Source organism: Pyxicephalus adspersus, chromosome Z (genome assembly GCF_032062135.1).
Source record: "Pyxicephalus adspersus chromosome Z, UCB_Pads_2.0, whole genome shotgun sequence".
Lineage (NCBI taxonomy): Eukaryota > Metazoa > Chordata > Amphibia > Anura > Pyxicephalidae > Pyxicephalus > Pyxicephalus adspersus.
Window position 1 is genome coordinate 24,434 of NC_092871.1, and position 15,352 is coordinate 39,785.

Here is a 15,352-nt window from a genome sequence, read left to right on the forward strand (position 1 = left end):
CCACACTATATATTGTGAGAGCCATGGTTGTAATCCAGGCTGGATGTCAAACAGGTCTGACTCCATATTAGGTATCCTAATAAAAATGTGAAAAAAATGTGTGCATGTACATATAAATATATTGACAAAGACATGACCTCTAACATGTAATGTAACCCCCCCACATGTAAAGATCTGCAGCATGCAATATTGATTTCTCTTCTGTAGCTTAGCACAGGACCACCATCATCAAACATGAAAGTGTACAGGGTATGAAATGTTGCCAGGACAAAGCTAGATAGGAACAGAAAAAATTTATTACAGTTTAGTGGACTTTGATTACAAATTTAGTCCTCATTTTGTTCTAGAACCTCTTCCATGCTCTCATCAAGGTGTGGCGAGTTTGTGGTGAGAGTAGTTGTGTTCTCAGATTCCTCTGGAGGGGATTCTTTGTCACGATGTTGCTGAAGACATAAAGGTAGAAAACAATTAGGAAAAAGAAGGAATGAAAAATAAAAAAATAGAATTTGAAAAAAAAAAAAAAAAAAGAATAAAAGGTTCTCTCTATTAGAAAGAATGTATTATTGCAATACCATTAGCTCTTCTTCTTCTTCAACTAAGATAACAGGGAGATCCATTTCTATTTCCTCCATTGGCTCCTGCTTGCTTTTTCCCTTCTGCTCTTCAAGTATCTGACGCTTTAATGATTTTTCTTGAGCAAGACGTTTAGCAATCAGGTCCTGTCCTGGAGCTTCTGTCGCCTTACATAAATACATCAAAATCAGTTTGAGACGAGCACATTCATGCTTTATAACATAATTTTCTGTATAAGAGGAGGTACATTACCTCTTCAGCTGTATCTTCATCCATTCTGGACTCCGCTTCTAAGATAGCCATGATAGCATGTGGTACGTGTGCCAGCTGTCCAGATTGAGGAATAAAAAGCAATCAGTCATTTCAAGTCTTCTCTTGCACCTTCATTTAAAACCCTATTCACCTATATGTGCCAGACACATTTTATGACTTAGTCTACTGACCTGATTTGGTGTAAAAGCCCTGACATGAGTTAAAAGAGGGTCTCGAAGATCAGGACAAGTCTGCAGGACAGACAGCAGCTGAGGAGGTGGAAGCTGCAAAAGCACACTAAATGACTGAGGTTTGGTCCTTTGGCAGCATTTAATAAAACCTTCCCATACCTTGGGGTACTTCCAAACCTGAAAGAGGAGCACAACACTATATAAAATATGAAGGCCTATAAATATAGCTTGTGGTCCACATACCTAAATATTCTGTTTACTTTTAGAACATTATAATTTCTTAACGGTATCAAAATGGCAAACTACGTCCCCCTGCATGGGGGACATAGTTTATCAACATGGAAAGATCTGATGTCTACGTATTGCAGGAAGAGTAACTTATAAAACTCATAAAATTGCGACTGCTCTGGGATTATTCAAATTTCTTTATGAATTTTAGCTTTTTTTATTTTCAATATTACAATATATTTGTTGATTGTTCTTTCTTTTTCTAAAAGTATTTAATGAATTTTACAAACCTAATAAAGTATCCGTAAATGTAAATCAACACCAGTGCTGGACACTGGTCCTTTTCCTTCACTCTACCAAGACTAATACAGTAGCCTCTGCAATCAAAACATGCCAGTATTATGTCAGCAAAATGAAAGCGGCATCAGTAAACATGCCAACCTGCTTATAGATGAGACGAGTCAAGATATTCATGATGAAGCCTCCAAGCCGAGGATACATCCCAAGAGCCTGGATAACAGTCCTCATGAGCAGCATAGGCAGGGGAGTGGTGTCCATTAGCTGCTGTAGAACAACAGCCAAGACCTCGGAGGTATACACAGAGCGAGCAGCGAAACACAGATTGGTAGCTGGAAGAGGGCAGAGTTACGCTAAAAAGATAAAAAGGCAGGACAAGTAGAAAATGTCTAAAGATTTCCACAGCTTACCCTTGATGACAGACTTCATGTCACATTTACTAGAGTCAATGTTATGGAGAGCCACAAGCAGATCCCCAGGGGTGAGAGGAGACATGGAAGAACTCACATCACCTAAGAAGTACACAAAATTACAAACTCATACCTGTGTACTGTCTAAATGGAGGCCAATAAAGACTATAGATATTCTGATAACTGATTACCACAGACTATAAGAAGTCTGACACTGAGTCAGTCACAACTATGGAGAGGTAGGTAAGTAGTGACTATATAAAAACTAACATATGAACAGAACAGGCAGCAAAGGCTGAATTAAAATGACAACAAAACTGCTGAATGCTAAGCTATATAACCCCCAACAGACCTATACATACATACATAGATGAATGACCAGAATAGACTATATGACAGCCGATATATGACCAGAACACAGAACATGAAGAGTGATATCTGCCTACATATGTATTCCATTTTGATAATATATTACCAGAAAAATAAAAACTAGATAAACAGATTACATGAATCCTGATCCTGACCAGAACACACTACATGAAAACTGATACAAGGACAATACCAACTACTTAACACTGTTTACTATAAGCAGGATCAAGCTAATGCCTTTTCCCTTTAGCCTAGTTATCACATTTTCACACACATTCTGTCTTACCATGCTGTGTTCCCAAAAGGCGGTTAAACACTTCCTTTACAACTATTGGGTTTAGTTTGATGAGCTTTGGCAAAGCCTGGATTACTTCTTTCTAAAAATAAAAACAGAGAAAAAGTAACATTTAGATCCCGGTAGCAGCTTTCATTTAGTGACTATTACAATTATCACATTAAAGTAACAAGTATGAGATATTAACCCCCCTAGCGGTAATCTCGAGTGTAACTCGGGGTGGTTTTTACCAAAAAGCGGTAATCCTGAGTCACACTCGGGATCGCTTAAAACTAAAAAAAAAACAACACCTTCCTCTGTTGACACCCCTAAACATCCGCTATGATTTTTCATACATCTACAAACCAGTAGGCATTAATTCTATCTCCTAATGAGATTCAATAGATCAAAACTATCTGAATGAACATTGAACAGAGAAAAGTAAAGTGGAAACTCATTGTATGGCATACCATACAATAAAAATAGGTTTCCTAAGTTATTGCCCATATCGTTACTTTACCAGTCCTTGTCCTAAATTAAAGTTGTCTGTTTTAAAAGTGTGATAGTGATGGGAGAAGCCATATGGGACGGTCAGATCTTGATTAGCAGCTTATCGTCTGGCTCTAGGTTCAGTACCAACAGCCTCAGCCTTGGCATTAAATGTAACACTTTCCAGGTCTTTACTTTTAAATATTTAGATATATAGGGAGAGAGTTAAATTTGACTATAGTTACATTTTAAATAGGCATCATTGTTTTCAGCCAAGTGCTTCTTAGAATTTTTTTCAGAAAAAATCACAGAACTAGCAAACAAATGTATTCCAGCCATAGTCCTACCTTATCCAGCCCATTTAGCACTGGAATTAGGAAACGAACATCTGGGAGACGCTTCTGATAGAGCTCACGTACACGTTTCACTAGTTCAGGAGATGGTGGTACTGGTATAACGAAAATGAATAAAGTTGATAGTTACTCACACATAATATGAGCCAACTTGTGCATGAATTGACAACATTAGAGCAGAAAATCTTTTATAACAGCAAGTCAATAGTCATACAACAGCCCCGTTGACAAAATGTTTCACCGCAGAAATGAGATCAAAGAAATGCTTTATACTATTCTATAGGCTATTTGTACTACAGAGAGGATAGAGCGTCACATTCAGCATTAGGACACAATAAAATCACCTTTATCAGTCAGGATGTGAAGGCAACGAGTGACTAGAGTCTCAGCGCCTTTTGGACAGTTCTCCACTAATAAAAGCAGCTCAGGCGAGTTCATTCCCATGCCCCGAATCTGTAGAGACACAAAAGCAGAATCTGAAATATAAATACCTTGTATTTGTGGTTCTATAGTCACCATCCCACAAAATACTTTTCTACCAAGCCCCTCCATTTACCAAGAGGAGAACCTATCAACAATCCAAATAACTGCTAGTAAAAGCTTAAAAAATTAAGTATGTTTAATACTTCCTTTTTCCTGTTCCATGAACTATTTTTAACCGCTTGAAATGTACCTCTGAACCTGACTTCTCCAGGAAGAGTCAATTTCTTATCACAACCCCTTACCTACTTACAATACTGTAGTGTCTAATAGAACTGCTAACATAACTTCTGAACTAGTGGTGCCTAAAAGTCCCAGGGATTTTTGATGTAAATACATAGAAGGCTCTTACAGATAAATACCATGTCTAAATGATGTTAAATATTCATAAATTTGTATGGGAAGATGAGAAGGAAAAGACTATCATCGAATCCATGCTGTTTATAACCACCATTTTGTAAGGAGAATTATCCATGAGAAATATTTCAAGAAATGTGCTTTCTTGTGGAGGGTGAACATCCTGAACAGCTCTTTTCTTTTCTTTGTCTAAGGAACAAAGGCAATGGTCACCTGGGGAGGGTGTGAAGCGTCACCTGGGGAGGGTGTGAAGAGATTCCCAAGATATCAATGCCATAAATTGTTTAGGAACATTAATCACTCAGGATTCCTGAATAGCCACTTCAAACATTTAATTACTTTTCTGTACCACCTACTTTATTTTCTATAAATAACACCATCTTTTCTGAATAAATCTGAACAGCAACTCTATATGAACTAGTGTGTGTACGTTCTCTTATGACCCTAATAATAACAGCTGACGTTTCTTTAAAAAAATAGACATTTTTTCATTGACAGAAGATTACTGTTGAAATTGTCTGGCAGCCATTTACCGGTGTTTCAATGACCCTCAGTACAGTCCTCTTGATGTCTGCTGTGGCTTCAGTGTAGACAGAGGCAAGTTCATGGATGAGCTTGTGATTCTGTGGAAGCAGTGCAAGATACAGATACAAACAGTGCTTAACAGTGTCTTCTGTCCAGGGAGCTGCCACCTCTGAGAGAAGGATAAGAGTGGGTGCAACTTGCTTTAGTTAAGAGCAGCAAACAGACAGCATAAAAATGTAACAAACATTCTACATTACTTTCCTTTTTTTTTAATAAACTAATCAGAAGCAAAGGATAAGGATCCCACCTGTATCCTTATCTGCCCCAAAGAGCACTGATGGAGGATTAGGGTGAGCCAGAAGCTGCAGGTAATTTAGGGCAAATTTCTCAATATATTGATGAAGGGCCTCTTTCTCATACATCCTCTTAATAAGGTTCAGAGCCTGCTGACGGACCTGAAAAGACCAAAAATGAACAAAGAATACAAAAAGAGGCTAAAGGAAACACAGAAGCGGAAGTATCATTCACTTACTTTGTCCTTCTCATTAGAGCTCAGGTCTAAAAGAAGATGCAGGTACTGGAACTGCCGAGCAGGGCGCGTCAGAATCAAATCTCGTAATGTTGACATCCCCAGATAACTGCGGCCCTGTGTAGTAAGAATTCAACATTCCAATGACAGAACATTTCTAATTATTTAAAACACATCAAATTATATCTTATACCATTAAAAAATGATCTACTTCTCAGTCATGACACTTAAAAACCCAATGTCTAGCTATTCCAGAAAAAAATGCAAAGGTTTAGATTTACTGGTATTCTTGTTTTCTTTTTTATTGAGTGTTGTGCTACTGTAAATTCTCCAAAATAAATTAACACGTGACACACATTAAATTAAAAGTGTTGAGTCCTTGTAAAACTATAAAACATCCATCTCACTTGCTGTCAAAAACTTCTGCTAGTGCAGCACTAACTGCAATCACAAAAGTGAAATATGGAACAGCAATTCAATAATAGCACATTATTGTCGTTTTCTGGTTACAATTTCAGAAGAACCATTAGCAATTTTAAAACATCATGAAGCAATATTTGTTGCTAAAGCAATCAACATTATAACAAATTCTAACTTTTTCACAATGATATCACAACAAGGATTTCTGCATAAAAAGTGTCTATAATAAATAATAAATCCTTATTTAAACACAAGTGCCTTCAAATAGTCTAGAAACAAGGATTAATAAAACAAGGGATCCTTACCTCATCCTCACAATATTTTCGAATGACATCCAGTGTAGAGTCTGTCAGCAAGGGAGCCTCCAGGACAACCTTAGTGAACACTCTACAGGGAAGAATACAAGTGAGAAGGGAAAAAAATTGAATGGCCTAGAACAGCCTCATCATCAACTACTCACCCATCTCTCTGGTCAGGACGCTCTTGTAGGCCAGTAAGAATTCCAATCAGGCACTCCTGATAGCCCTCTTCCCCAGCCCCTGATTGATATTCACAGTATTCTTGGTAAAGCCATGCCAGTGCCAGGTCCAGGCGTGCCCGGGGATCACTCAGAAAATGAGCCAAGATTTCAGCCTTCAAGGATGGATCCAAACGAGTCGCCAAACGAGCAAGAATCTTTACTCGCATCTGTAGAATATTTTTTTTTTACTGAACAATCAATGGCATAAGCCATGTAAATAAAGACTGTTTTAGAAGACCCATCCACTAAAGCTAGGACATCCAGCAACAAATAGGAGCAAAATTTATAAGTATGTGGGTTTGTCAAGAATCCAAAAATTAAAAAAAAAAAAAAAATGGGTGCTGATCGTGGAACACAAAGAACAAGGTTAAGAATAGATAGAAGAGAAAAGTCTGTTTTGTTTTTATTGACAAAACCAGACCATAGTTAACCATAGTCAGCCATATTATAAATCCACAGGACAGGCTGTAGCTAGAAAAACCGCAGAACATACCAATGCACACTACACACGTGGCAATTTTGATGATCATACATGAAACTCAGCATAAAACTGCAAAACATAGTCGTTCAGACACAGGTCCAAAAATACTGAACACACAGCTAAGACTTTGTAATCAATTCTGCCAACAACCCTTTTCAGGATCACTTCTGAGCAGGAGGATCCTAAAGAAGGCTACAATACCTAAACCCGGTACATCTGTGCAGATGCTGCAGATTTTTCACATTGCCAAATGCTTTGTAGATTTTTATTGTTGACTGCTATCTAAACTGTATGTTACAAATAGGAAGCTTTGTAGGTTGGTTATGTGGGGCTACATATTATTATTATTAATAATAAACAGGGTTTATATAGCACTGTACATTAAATAGGAGTTGCAAATGACAAACAAATACAGACAGTGACACTGGAGTAGAGGACCCTGCCACGAAGAGCTTACAATCTAGTAGGTGGGGGAATTAACACACAATAGGAGGGGAGATATGTAGTGGTGGGAAGTAGTGATGGTTTCAAAAGACAGAAGAAGATAGGTAGGCAAGTTTGAAAAAATGGGTTTTGAGTGAAAGTAGAAGCAAGCCGAAAAGGATGGGGAAGACCATTCCAGAGAATTGGGGCAGCTCTAGAAAAGTCTTGTAGCCGTGCATGTGATGAGGTTATGAGTGAGGAAGTCCGTTGTAGGTCACAAGAACTGTGGAGGGATTTGAAGGCAAAGCACAGGAGCTTGAATTTGATTTTAGGGTGAAATGGAAGCCAATGTAGAAAACTGCAAGGAGATGCAGCGGAAGAGGAGCGGTGGGAAGGATGGATGAGTCTGGCTGCAGCATTCATAATAGATTGTAGAGGAGTCTGGATAGTGGAATACCAAAGAGGAAGAGGTTACAGTAGTCTAGACGAGAGATAAGATCATGTACAAGGAGTTTGGTGGTGTCAGGGGACAAGTAGGGGCGGATTTTGGAGATGTTGGGTGGATGAAAGTGACAGGACCTGGACATGTTCTGAATATGGGGAGTAAATGAGAGGGCCAAGTCAAAAGTGACACCAAGACAACGTGCCTGGGGGGAGAGCCGAATAACAGTGTTGTTAACAGAAATATGTTTGTCAGGGGGAGATGCGGAATTTGAGGGGGGGATGATGATGAGTTCTGTTTTATCCAGGTTGAGTTTCAGGAATCGGTCAGACATCCATGATGAGATGGCTGACAGGCAGCATGAGACCTTATCCAGGGCTGAGGGAGACAGGTCAGGGGTGGACAGATAGATTTTAGTGTCATCAGCATACAGATGTAAGCCAAAGGAGGATATGAGACTACCAAGAGAGGAGGTGTACAGAGAAAAGAGAACCCGTCCAAGGACTGACCCTTGGGGAACACCAACATGGAGGAGAGTGGGTGAGGAGGAATTTGAAAGAAACTTGAAAGGAGCAGTCAGACAGATAGGAAGCAAACCAAGAGAGCAGTGTCACGGATACCAATGGAGCCATGATTTGTATTAGAAGGGGGAGATAACAGAGGAAAGGAGAAGGAGCAGGGAAAAGTTGCCTTGAGACTTAGCTCTGATGAGGACATTGGACACTTTAGTAAGGGATGTTTCAGTGGAATGGGCAGCTCACCAGACTGAAGAGGGTCAAGGAGAGAGTTAGTGCTCAGGTAATCGGTGAGTCTTTTGTAGACAAGGCATTCAAGAAGTTTGGAGACATATGGGAGAAGGGGGACAGGACGGTAGTTAGAGGGTAGGGATGGGTCCAGTGAGGGTTTTTTCAGGATAGGGAGAACAATGGCATGTATAATAATAATAATTATGGCATGTATGAAAGCTGAGGGGTAGATACCAGTAGTAAGGGAGAAGTTGAATAGTTTGGTTAGGGCAGGGGCCAGGGTGGAGGAATGGGCACGGAGTAGATAACAGTAAATTGGGTCAAGCGGACAGGTAGCAGATGGAGATGATGAGAGAAGAGAGGAGACTTCATCCACAGTAACAGGGCTGAGGGAGGCCAATGATGATTTACAGGCGGAAAGGGTGAGTATGGTTGGAGTGGCCCAGTGAGCAAAGACATCATATTCGATTTTGTCAATTTTATCTCTAAAGTAGGTGGCTATGTCTTGGTCAGAATAGGTTGTTGTGGGGGGAGCAGGTGTGGGGTTAGGAAGGGAGTTAATGGTTAATCTTCATCTGGAGAGGTGATTTTGGAGAGAGCGGGGGTTAGGAACGCAAGACAGTTTGAGAAAAGGTTGTGGTCAAAGTTACGGATATCTCTCTGCCATTAACAAGGTCTGGGATGTGGCAAGGGAGGCCAAGAGTTTGATAGGTAGAAGGTGATAAGGTTGTGATCAGAAAGAGGAAATGGTGAGTTGTCAAGGAGGGTGAGGTTGCAGAGTTTAGAAAATACCAGGTCTATAGTGTGTCTGGCTATGTGTGTGGGGCCATTGATGTTCTGTGCGAGTCCAAATGAGGAGGTAATGGAGAGCAGTTTGGCTGTGGAGGGAGGGTTGGGCTTATCCACTAAAACATTAAAGTAACCGTGGATGAGGGTGGGCAGTTCATGTGAAAGAATGTGTGGGAGCCAGGATGCAAAGTTATCCAAAAATTGTGATACTGGGCCAGGGGGGCGGTAGACAACAGCAACAATGAGGGGTAAAGGATGAAGAGACGGACAAAGTGGACTTCAAAAGAGGTGAAAACGAGAGAGGGTGGGGTAGGAAGGTCTCTGGAACTGTATGTACAGTTAGGTGGGAGAATGAGACCCACACCACCCCCTACTTTGTTGCCAGGTCTACATAAAAACAAAACACACACACTGATACATGCACATATTTATCTGGAGGCAGCATGGTGGCTCAGAGGTAAACACTCTGGCCTTTGCAGTGTTAGGTTGAACCTCGGGCCAGGACACTATATGCATGGAGTTTGCAGGTTCTTCCCGTGTTTGTGTGGGTTTCCTCTGGATACTCCAGCTTCCTCAAACATTTCAAAAACATGCAGTAAGGTTTATTTGACTTTCCCCACAAACTGACTTTAGACAGTATTACCTCCCTGGCCGTAAACCGGAATGTGGCTCAGGGTTAATTTTCAGTACCTAAAACGGTAGCCCCCGAGCCACACTCGGGGTGGAATTGCCAGGGAGTTTTAAAAAAGCTTACTTGGTAAGCTGTCCTGGCGGCGTCTTCCAGCGATGCCTGGCATCCTCTTTCCCTGTCGATACCAGCCAGCCATCTGTGTAACATGATGATCCCAGACAGAATTAGCTTCCCCAGTGTGTGAACATTGGGGACGCAGATGCCATCCGCATGAGAGCCTGAGACTGGGGTCTGTGCGGCTGGTAGGCTGGAAATTTAAAATACTAGCAAAAATAGTAAAAATTAAGTACCACTTTTACATTTAAAAATACTTATTATTTATACTGCCAGGAAGGTTAAAGACAAATGACTATGGTAGAAAACTTAGATTTTGAGCCCCTTTGAGGGACAGCTAGTGATAGGACTGTGGACTTTGATAAGATCAAAGGGGCAATATGTAAGGGGCATTGAAGAATTTTCCTTTTGTGCAAATATTACTGTAAGTTTTCATACCTGGGCAGCCCCACTGCCGACAATATTCCGTTCCGCCTGCAAGATCCTCTGCACAGCTGCCAGTTTCAAATTCTTTATCTGAGTATCTGTCAGTGGTTGCAAAACTTCCTTCAATTTAAACATTTTCTTGCGACCCACAGATCCAGCTGGCCTACATGTAAAAAAAAAAAAAAAAAAAAAGATTAGCAGCAAGATGAGCAATGAGTAGTGAAACTGCAGATACACTCCAGTGTTAACCTGCTATGGCCTATAAAACAATCATGTTAAAGCTAAACCTTCTGCCATGAATGATGTCTATCATAACACTGGCTGAAGAGAATTTCTCATATTTGCAGGTAAGAGTTTAATATGTGTATTCAACGTTTGCATTTATCTTCCTTAACCCCCCTAGCGTTCTAATTTTGTCCGTATTTCCATGCAAAAAGCGTTACATTTTTTGCATGGTAATTAGGTACATAACTCACCGAAATATGTCCAATATTTATTAATAAATTTTAAATAAAAAACACAAAAATCTGTTAAAAATAAAGAAATAGTTAAACATGCATTATAACTGTACAGTAGCATATATAATATAAATATATATATATATATATATATATATATATATATATATAATATTATATTATATTATATTATATTATATAATATAAAGATTTCTTTGTATTGGACTCAATCCAATACAAAATTATTTAAATTTCGAGCCGCTCCTTCCGCCTGCACCAACGTCTTCAGGAAACCCCCCGGAGATCGTCTCTGCACACGCCGGGAGAAGATCGAAGAAAGAAGACATGTCCAGAGGAGCTGCAGGGACCAGCAGGGCGACGGGGTATGACAATGGAACAAGGTAAGTAGGGTTTTTTTTGGTTTAGGCTGGGTCTACATGAAAGATTTTAAAAACGCATATAAAATGTTCCTACCACGTTTATATGCGTTTTATGCACTTTTACAAGCGTTTTAAAGCTTAACTTTAAAACGCTAAAAAACTTTTATAAACGCCTATGACACGTTTTACCACGATTTTACATAAGCGTTTATAAAAGGTTTACTTTTAACCCTTTCAGGGATTGAGTACAGGGGTACATAAAAACCCTTACTCATCCCCTGAAAGGGTTAAAATGTGTAAAGAAATTGGACAAGGGTTTAATGGTAAAATATTTTATTAAATGTGTGCGTGTTTGTGTAATTAAACTTTTTTTTTTACATGTTATCTCAATGACAGGATAATTTCCAGGGCTGCAATCATGACATGAGCACAGCCCTGGAAATCCTCCTGACAGTGAGGGATCGCAGGGCACCAGGGGTTAAATGAGGACAAGCCTCTCCATTCACCCCTAGTGCTCTGTGATTGGCTGAGGTTTTACATTTCCCGGCCATTCAGCACTGGACATGAATAGGGAGACTTGTGCACATTCATCTCTGGTGCTCTGTGATTGGCTGAGAAATAGGAAACCCTGATGACAGCTCAAGCATCATCAGGATTTCCCTTTCCTTAGCCACTCAGGGAGCAGAGCAGTCAGAGGAGCTCTGCTATGCTGACATCTCCGCTTCCCTGATCACTCCCGCAGCCCTAGAGGAGCTGTGACATGTGTTCTGTATCTGTAATACACAAACACATACAATTAATAAAATAATTTGACATTAAAGCCGCGTCCAATTTTTTTTACACATATTTTAACCCTTTCAGGGAATGAGTAAGGGGTTTTATGTAACCCTGTACTCATTCCCCAGGGTGGGGTGGTGGAGATGTGGGAGTCTCCTTATTAAAGGCGGCTTCCAGAGTCCAAAGTCCTGCTAAAAACGTTTATAAAAGCCCCCATTGTTTTCAATCGAAGCTTTCATAAAAAGCTTAAAAACGCTTGAAAAAGCCTTCATTGAATTCAGTGGAAGCGTTCTCTAGAATTTTCCCTCATTTTCTCGCGTTTATCCAGCGTTTTAATTTTTTAAACGTTGCAAGCAACGTTTAAGATAACTCTCAAGAACGTGCCTGAAGGAAACGTCCTGGTGTAGATTAGCTCACTGGAATGCATGGGGACTTCAAACATGGGCTCAGGTTAAACGCTGGGGAAACAGTCCGTGTAGACTAATACTTAAGAGACCCCGAGTGTGACTCGGAATTACCGCTAGGGGGGTTAAAATGTTCATTGGTTTCTGTACATGCAAATTTTTCCGTAAGTGTGTAAATTTATATCAAGCACTTTAATTTAAATCCTAAATATGATTGATGGTGCAGTTCTTCAGACCTCCAAAGTCAGTGAAGGCCCTAACCTTTCCCCTTTGCATGCCAAATATAGGCTCTCCCCACTCCTGAAGTGCGTTACTGGATTGTGTGTAACGTTTAACTGGCATAAATATTAGAGAATGTAATATTGTATATCTTAGAATAATACATTTTCTACATTTGCAGTTAAGTCTTCCCACCTGATCTGAGTGACTGGCAATATCGGCTCAGGTCTTTTCTTGGCAAGAGGGGCTCCATCATCTTCTTCCTTTAAGTCCTTCGACTGGGAGCCCAGGACTGAGATAGCCTGGCCAGTAGTAACAAGTGTAGAAACCCTTCTTTTGATCACCACTGCCTCTGGTTTTAAACTTTCTTCCTCCACTATTTCTGCTGGCACCTCTTTCACTTTTTCCACACCTGCAGTTCATCAATAGATGAAGATGAGATAAAGGACAGTGCTTAACAACATTTACATCAATCATCATTATTTACTTATTTATGTCCATTCACCTGGACCAATGCCAGCCGCAGTCATCTGTGTTGCCATAAGACGAGCAAGATGTCTTATCTGAGCGTCTGTCCCAGCAGATTCCACTGGAGTATAAGTGGACTGGAAAGAAGCAGGCATAATGTCTGGCAAGTACACCATACTGATGAGGACCTGCCGAGAGAAAGAAAGTAAATATTTCACAATCACCGACATGCACAAAATGAGACAAAAACAGGAAGGGAGCATGCAACTATTTTCTTTCTTGTGTCATTGGGGCAGAATGTTAACAAATGTACATATGAGGCATGAAGCATAGGGCTTTGGTGTAAGCAATTCTTTGGATCATGAAATCTGTACCCACCTACTATTTATAAATTGACATAGTCCAATACGCTAAATGTCATTTTTGACAAAAAATAATTCAAGTAAAATGCTCACCTGTATAAGATTAAAGCCCAGTGATTGGACTTTTATTAGTGTAAAGTCCTGCTGAGCCATTATGCAATCTGCTCTTCTACAGGACACATTAGTAAATGTGTTTTCATTTTGTTTTTTTCATCTCTTTATATAATATCAAAAGATAAACTTTACATTTCTAAACGTGTTAAAATATCCCTAATTTTCTTTTATATACTAATACTTTCAAACGTAATACAAATATCACCATATTGGAACAATTTTTACCATTTAAAGGTATTGAATGTCATTTCTTCACCAAATACAAAATTAATATTGGCTCAGGTGAAGACTACACCCAAACTTGGTTAGGGATGTAAATAGCAGCCTGATTCATGTTGGCAGTGCTCGTAAGGATGGTGGATTGGGAAGGGGTGATCCTTCTCTTTAATCACTGCCTATGTCACATTAGGTCATTTTTGTTGAGGACAGACAGAATTCAATAATAATGTGTCCTCTGTTAGATATCTGACCAACTGTAGACAACATATAACAAATCTGGGTTGAAAAGACAAAAAATGAGCATGTCTGGAAAAGACCAGGTATACACAGGTTAAATGTGCTTCAAAATTGATTTAGGATCTGATAAATCATTATAAGATACAAGGACTCTGAGGAGGATTCAGTAGCTGACCGATAGTAAGATTTTATCATTCTTCAGAATTTTGATCAATACCAATCTAGGACAGTAGTGTTATATTTTAACATCACTCTAACGCCTATACATAAGGACAAGAACATTACACCTACCAGATTGGCCACACTCTCTGGAGTTAGCAGTGGATGTAGGAACTCAGCAGTAACGTCCGTAGCAGACAAACTGCTGGGAGCTGGCAACGGTGGATGTGGTAATGTGTCTTTTTCATCTTCATCATCAGCCAAAGGAGTTTCTGCAAAAAGTTATGAAAAACCACATACTGAGGAAAGTACAGAGGTTACTAAAAGGTCACTGAAAGTAAAGCTGATCCACTGTAGACAGAAATAGATCATCTCTAGGCTTGAACAGTGGTTGGATTTTGCACTTAAATTTACTAAAGAAGTGGATGAAGATGAATTAACTTATTCGGACCACACAATCCTCTAACTTTTACTTCACTAGGGTGCTCTTTATGTTGGACATGTAAGCACAAAAAAAAAAAAAAAAAAAAGAAATATATTCCAAACATGTAACTTGCGGTTGACTAGAGCACATGTATGCTAGTGGTAGAGTTGGAAAAATCTAAGACTATCCCCTTCCTCTGCTTATATGCTTTCCCAGCCATCCTTATAGAAGGCTCTGGGACCAAAGATAGAAGCAATTCTGATTAATTCGTGGTCCAGGTAATCATGGCAATTCATTTTTTTTATCTAGGTAGGATGGCAACTTATGTAGTCTCTGGAAGATCAATAAGAATGAAAATAATTAGAAAACTATTTTTAAAACAGAACAAAACTAAGATTTTTCAGACATGGTGCCTTCAAGTATAAAATACTTCAGCCTACATGAAATCTTATCCAAGATACACTACGACCCTAGAGAATTCTTTAAATTTACTTACCAGTACACCATTTTTAGCTGAAACATACAGCTTATACACCGATTTACCTTGAATGAGTAGAGATCCTTCTGATATGAACACAATCATAAATATAATCTACCATCCAAACCCAGTAAATGATGACCTCCCTCCATGAAGCAATGGTAAAAGATAAAGCAGTGCACTAAGTTAGGAAAGCAAAATAAGTCGCAATGTGAAATGATAAACATTGCCCCATGGACAAGTTCATATTGGTCAAAGTAACTACATCTTCCCTGACATCTTAAGGTGCGTACACACTTCCAATTTTTATCGTTCCAATCGAACGACGAACGAT

General features: G+C 39.5%; 1 protein-coding gene across 2 annotated transcripts in view; it reads right to left on the bottom strand.

The window, feature by feature from the left end:
* Positions 1 to 278: 278 nt before the first annotated feature.
* The window catches only part of SYMPK (symplekin scaffold protein), a 24,836-nt gene continuing 9,762 nt past the window's right edge, over positions 279 to 15,352 (bottom strand). For both annotated transcript variants that reach the window (XM_072429389.1, XM_072429390.1), the window contains exons 10-27: positions 14,249 to 14,388; positions 13,063 to 13,213; positions 12,753 to 12,969; positions 10,332 to 10,482; positions 6,208 to 6,434; positions 6,053 to 6,134; positions 5,331 to 5,444; positions 5,106 to 5,253; positions 4,807 to 4,967; positions 3,781 to 3,889; positions 3,431 to 3,531; positions 2,607 to 2,697; positions 1,952 to 2,053; positions 1,686 to 1,873; positions 1,017 to 1,193; positions 826 to 900; positions 573 to 740; positions 279 to 443 (exon numbers count right to left, since the gene is read on the bottom strand). In XM_072429389.1, coding sequence (XP_072285490.1) covers positions 327 to 443; positions 573 to 740; positions 826 to 900; positions 1,017 to 1,193; positions 1,686 to 1,873; positions 1,952 to 2,053; positions 2,607 to 2,697; positions 3,431 to 3,531; positions 3,781 to 3,889; positions 4,807 to 4,967; positions 5,106 to 5,253; positions 5,331 to 5,444; positions 6,053 to 6,134; positions 6,208 to 6,434; positions 10,332 to 10,482; positions 12,753 to 12,969; positions 13,063 to 13,213; positions 14,249 to 14,388 — 2,519 coding nt within the window. In that variant the 3' untranslated portion in view covers positions 279 to 326. The remainder of the gene's footprint in view (positions 444 to 572; positions 741 to 825; positions 901 to 1,016; positions 1,194 to 1,685; positions 1,874 to 1,951; positions 2,054 to 2,606; positions 2,698 to 3,430; positions 3,532 to 3,780; positions 3,890 to 4,806; positions 4,968 to 5,105; positions 5,254 to 5,330; positions 5,445 to 6,052; positions 6,135 to 6,207; positions 6,435 to 10,331; positions 10,483 to 12,752; positions 12,970 to 13,062; positions 13,214 to 14,248; positions 14,389 to 15,352) is intronic.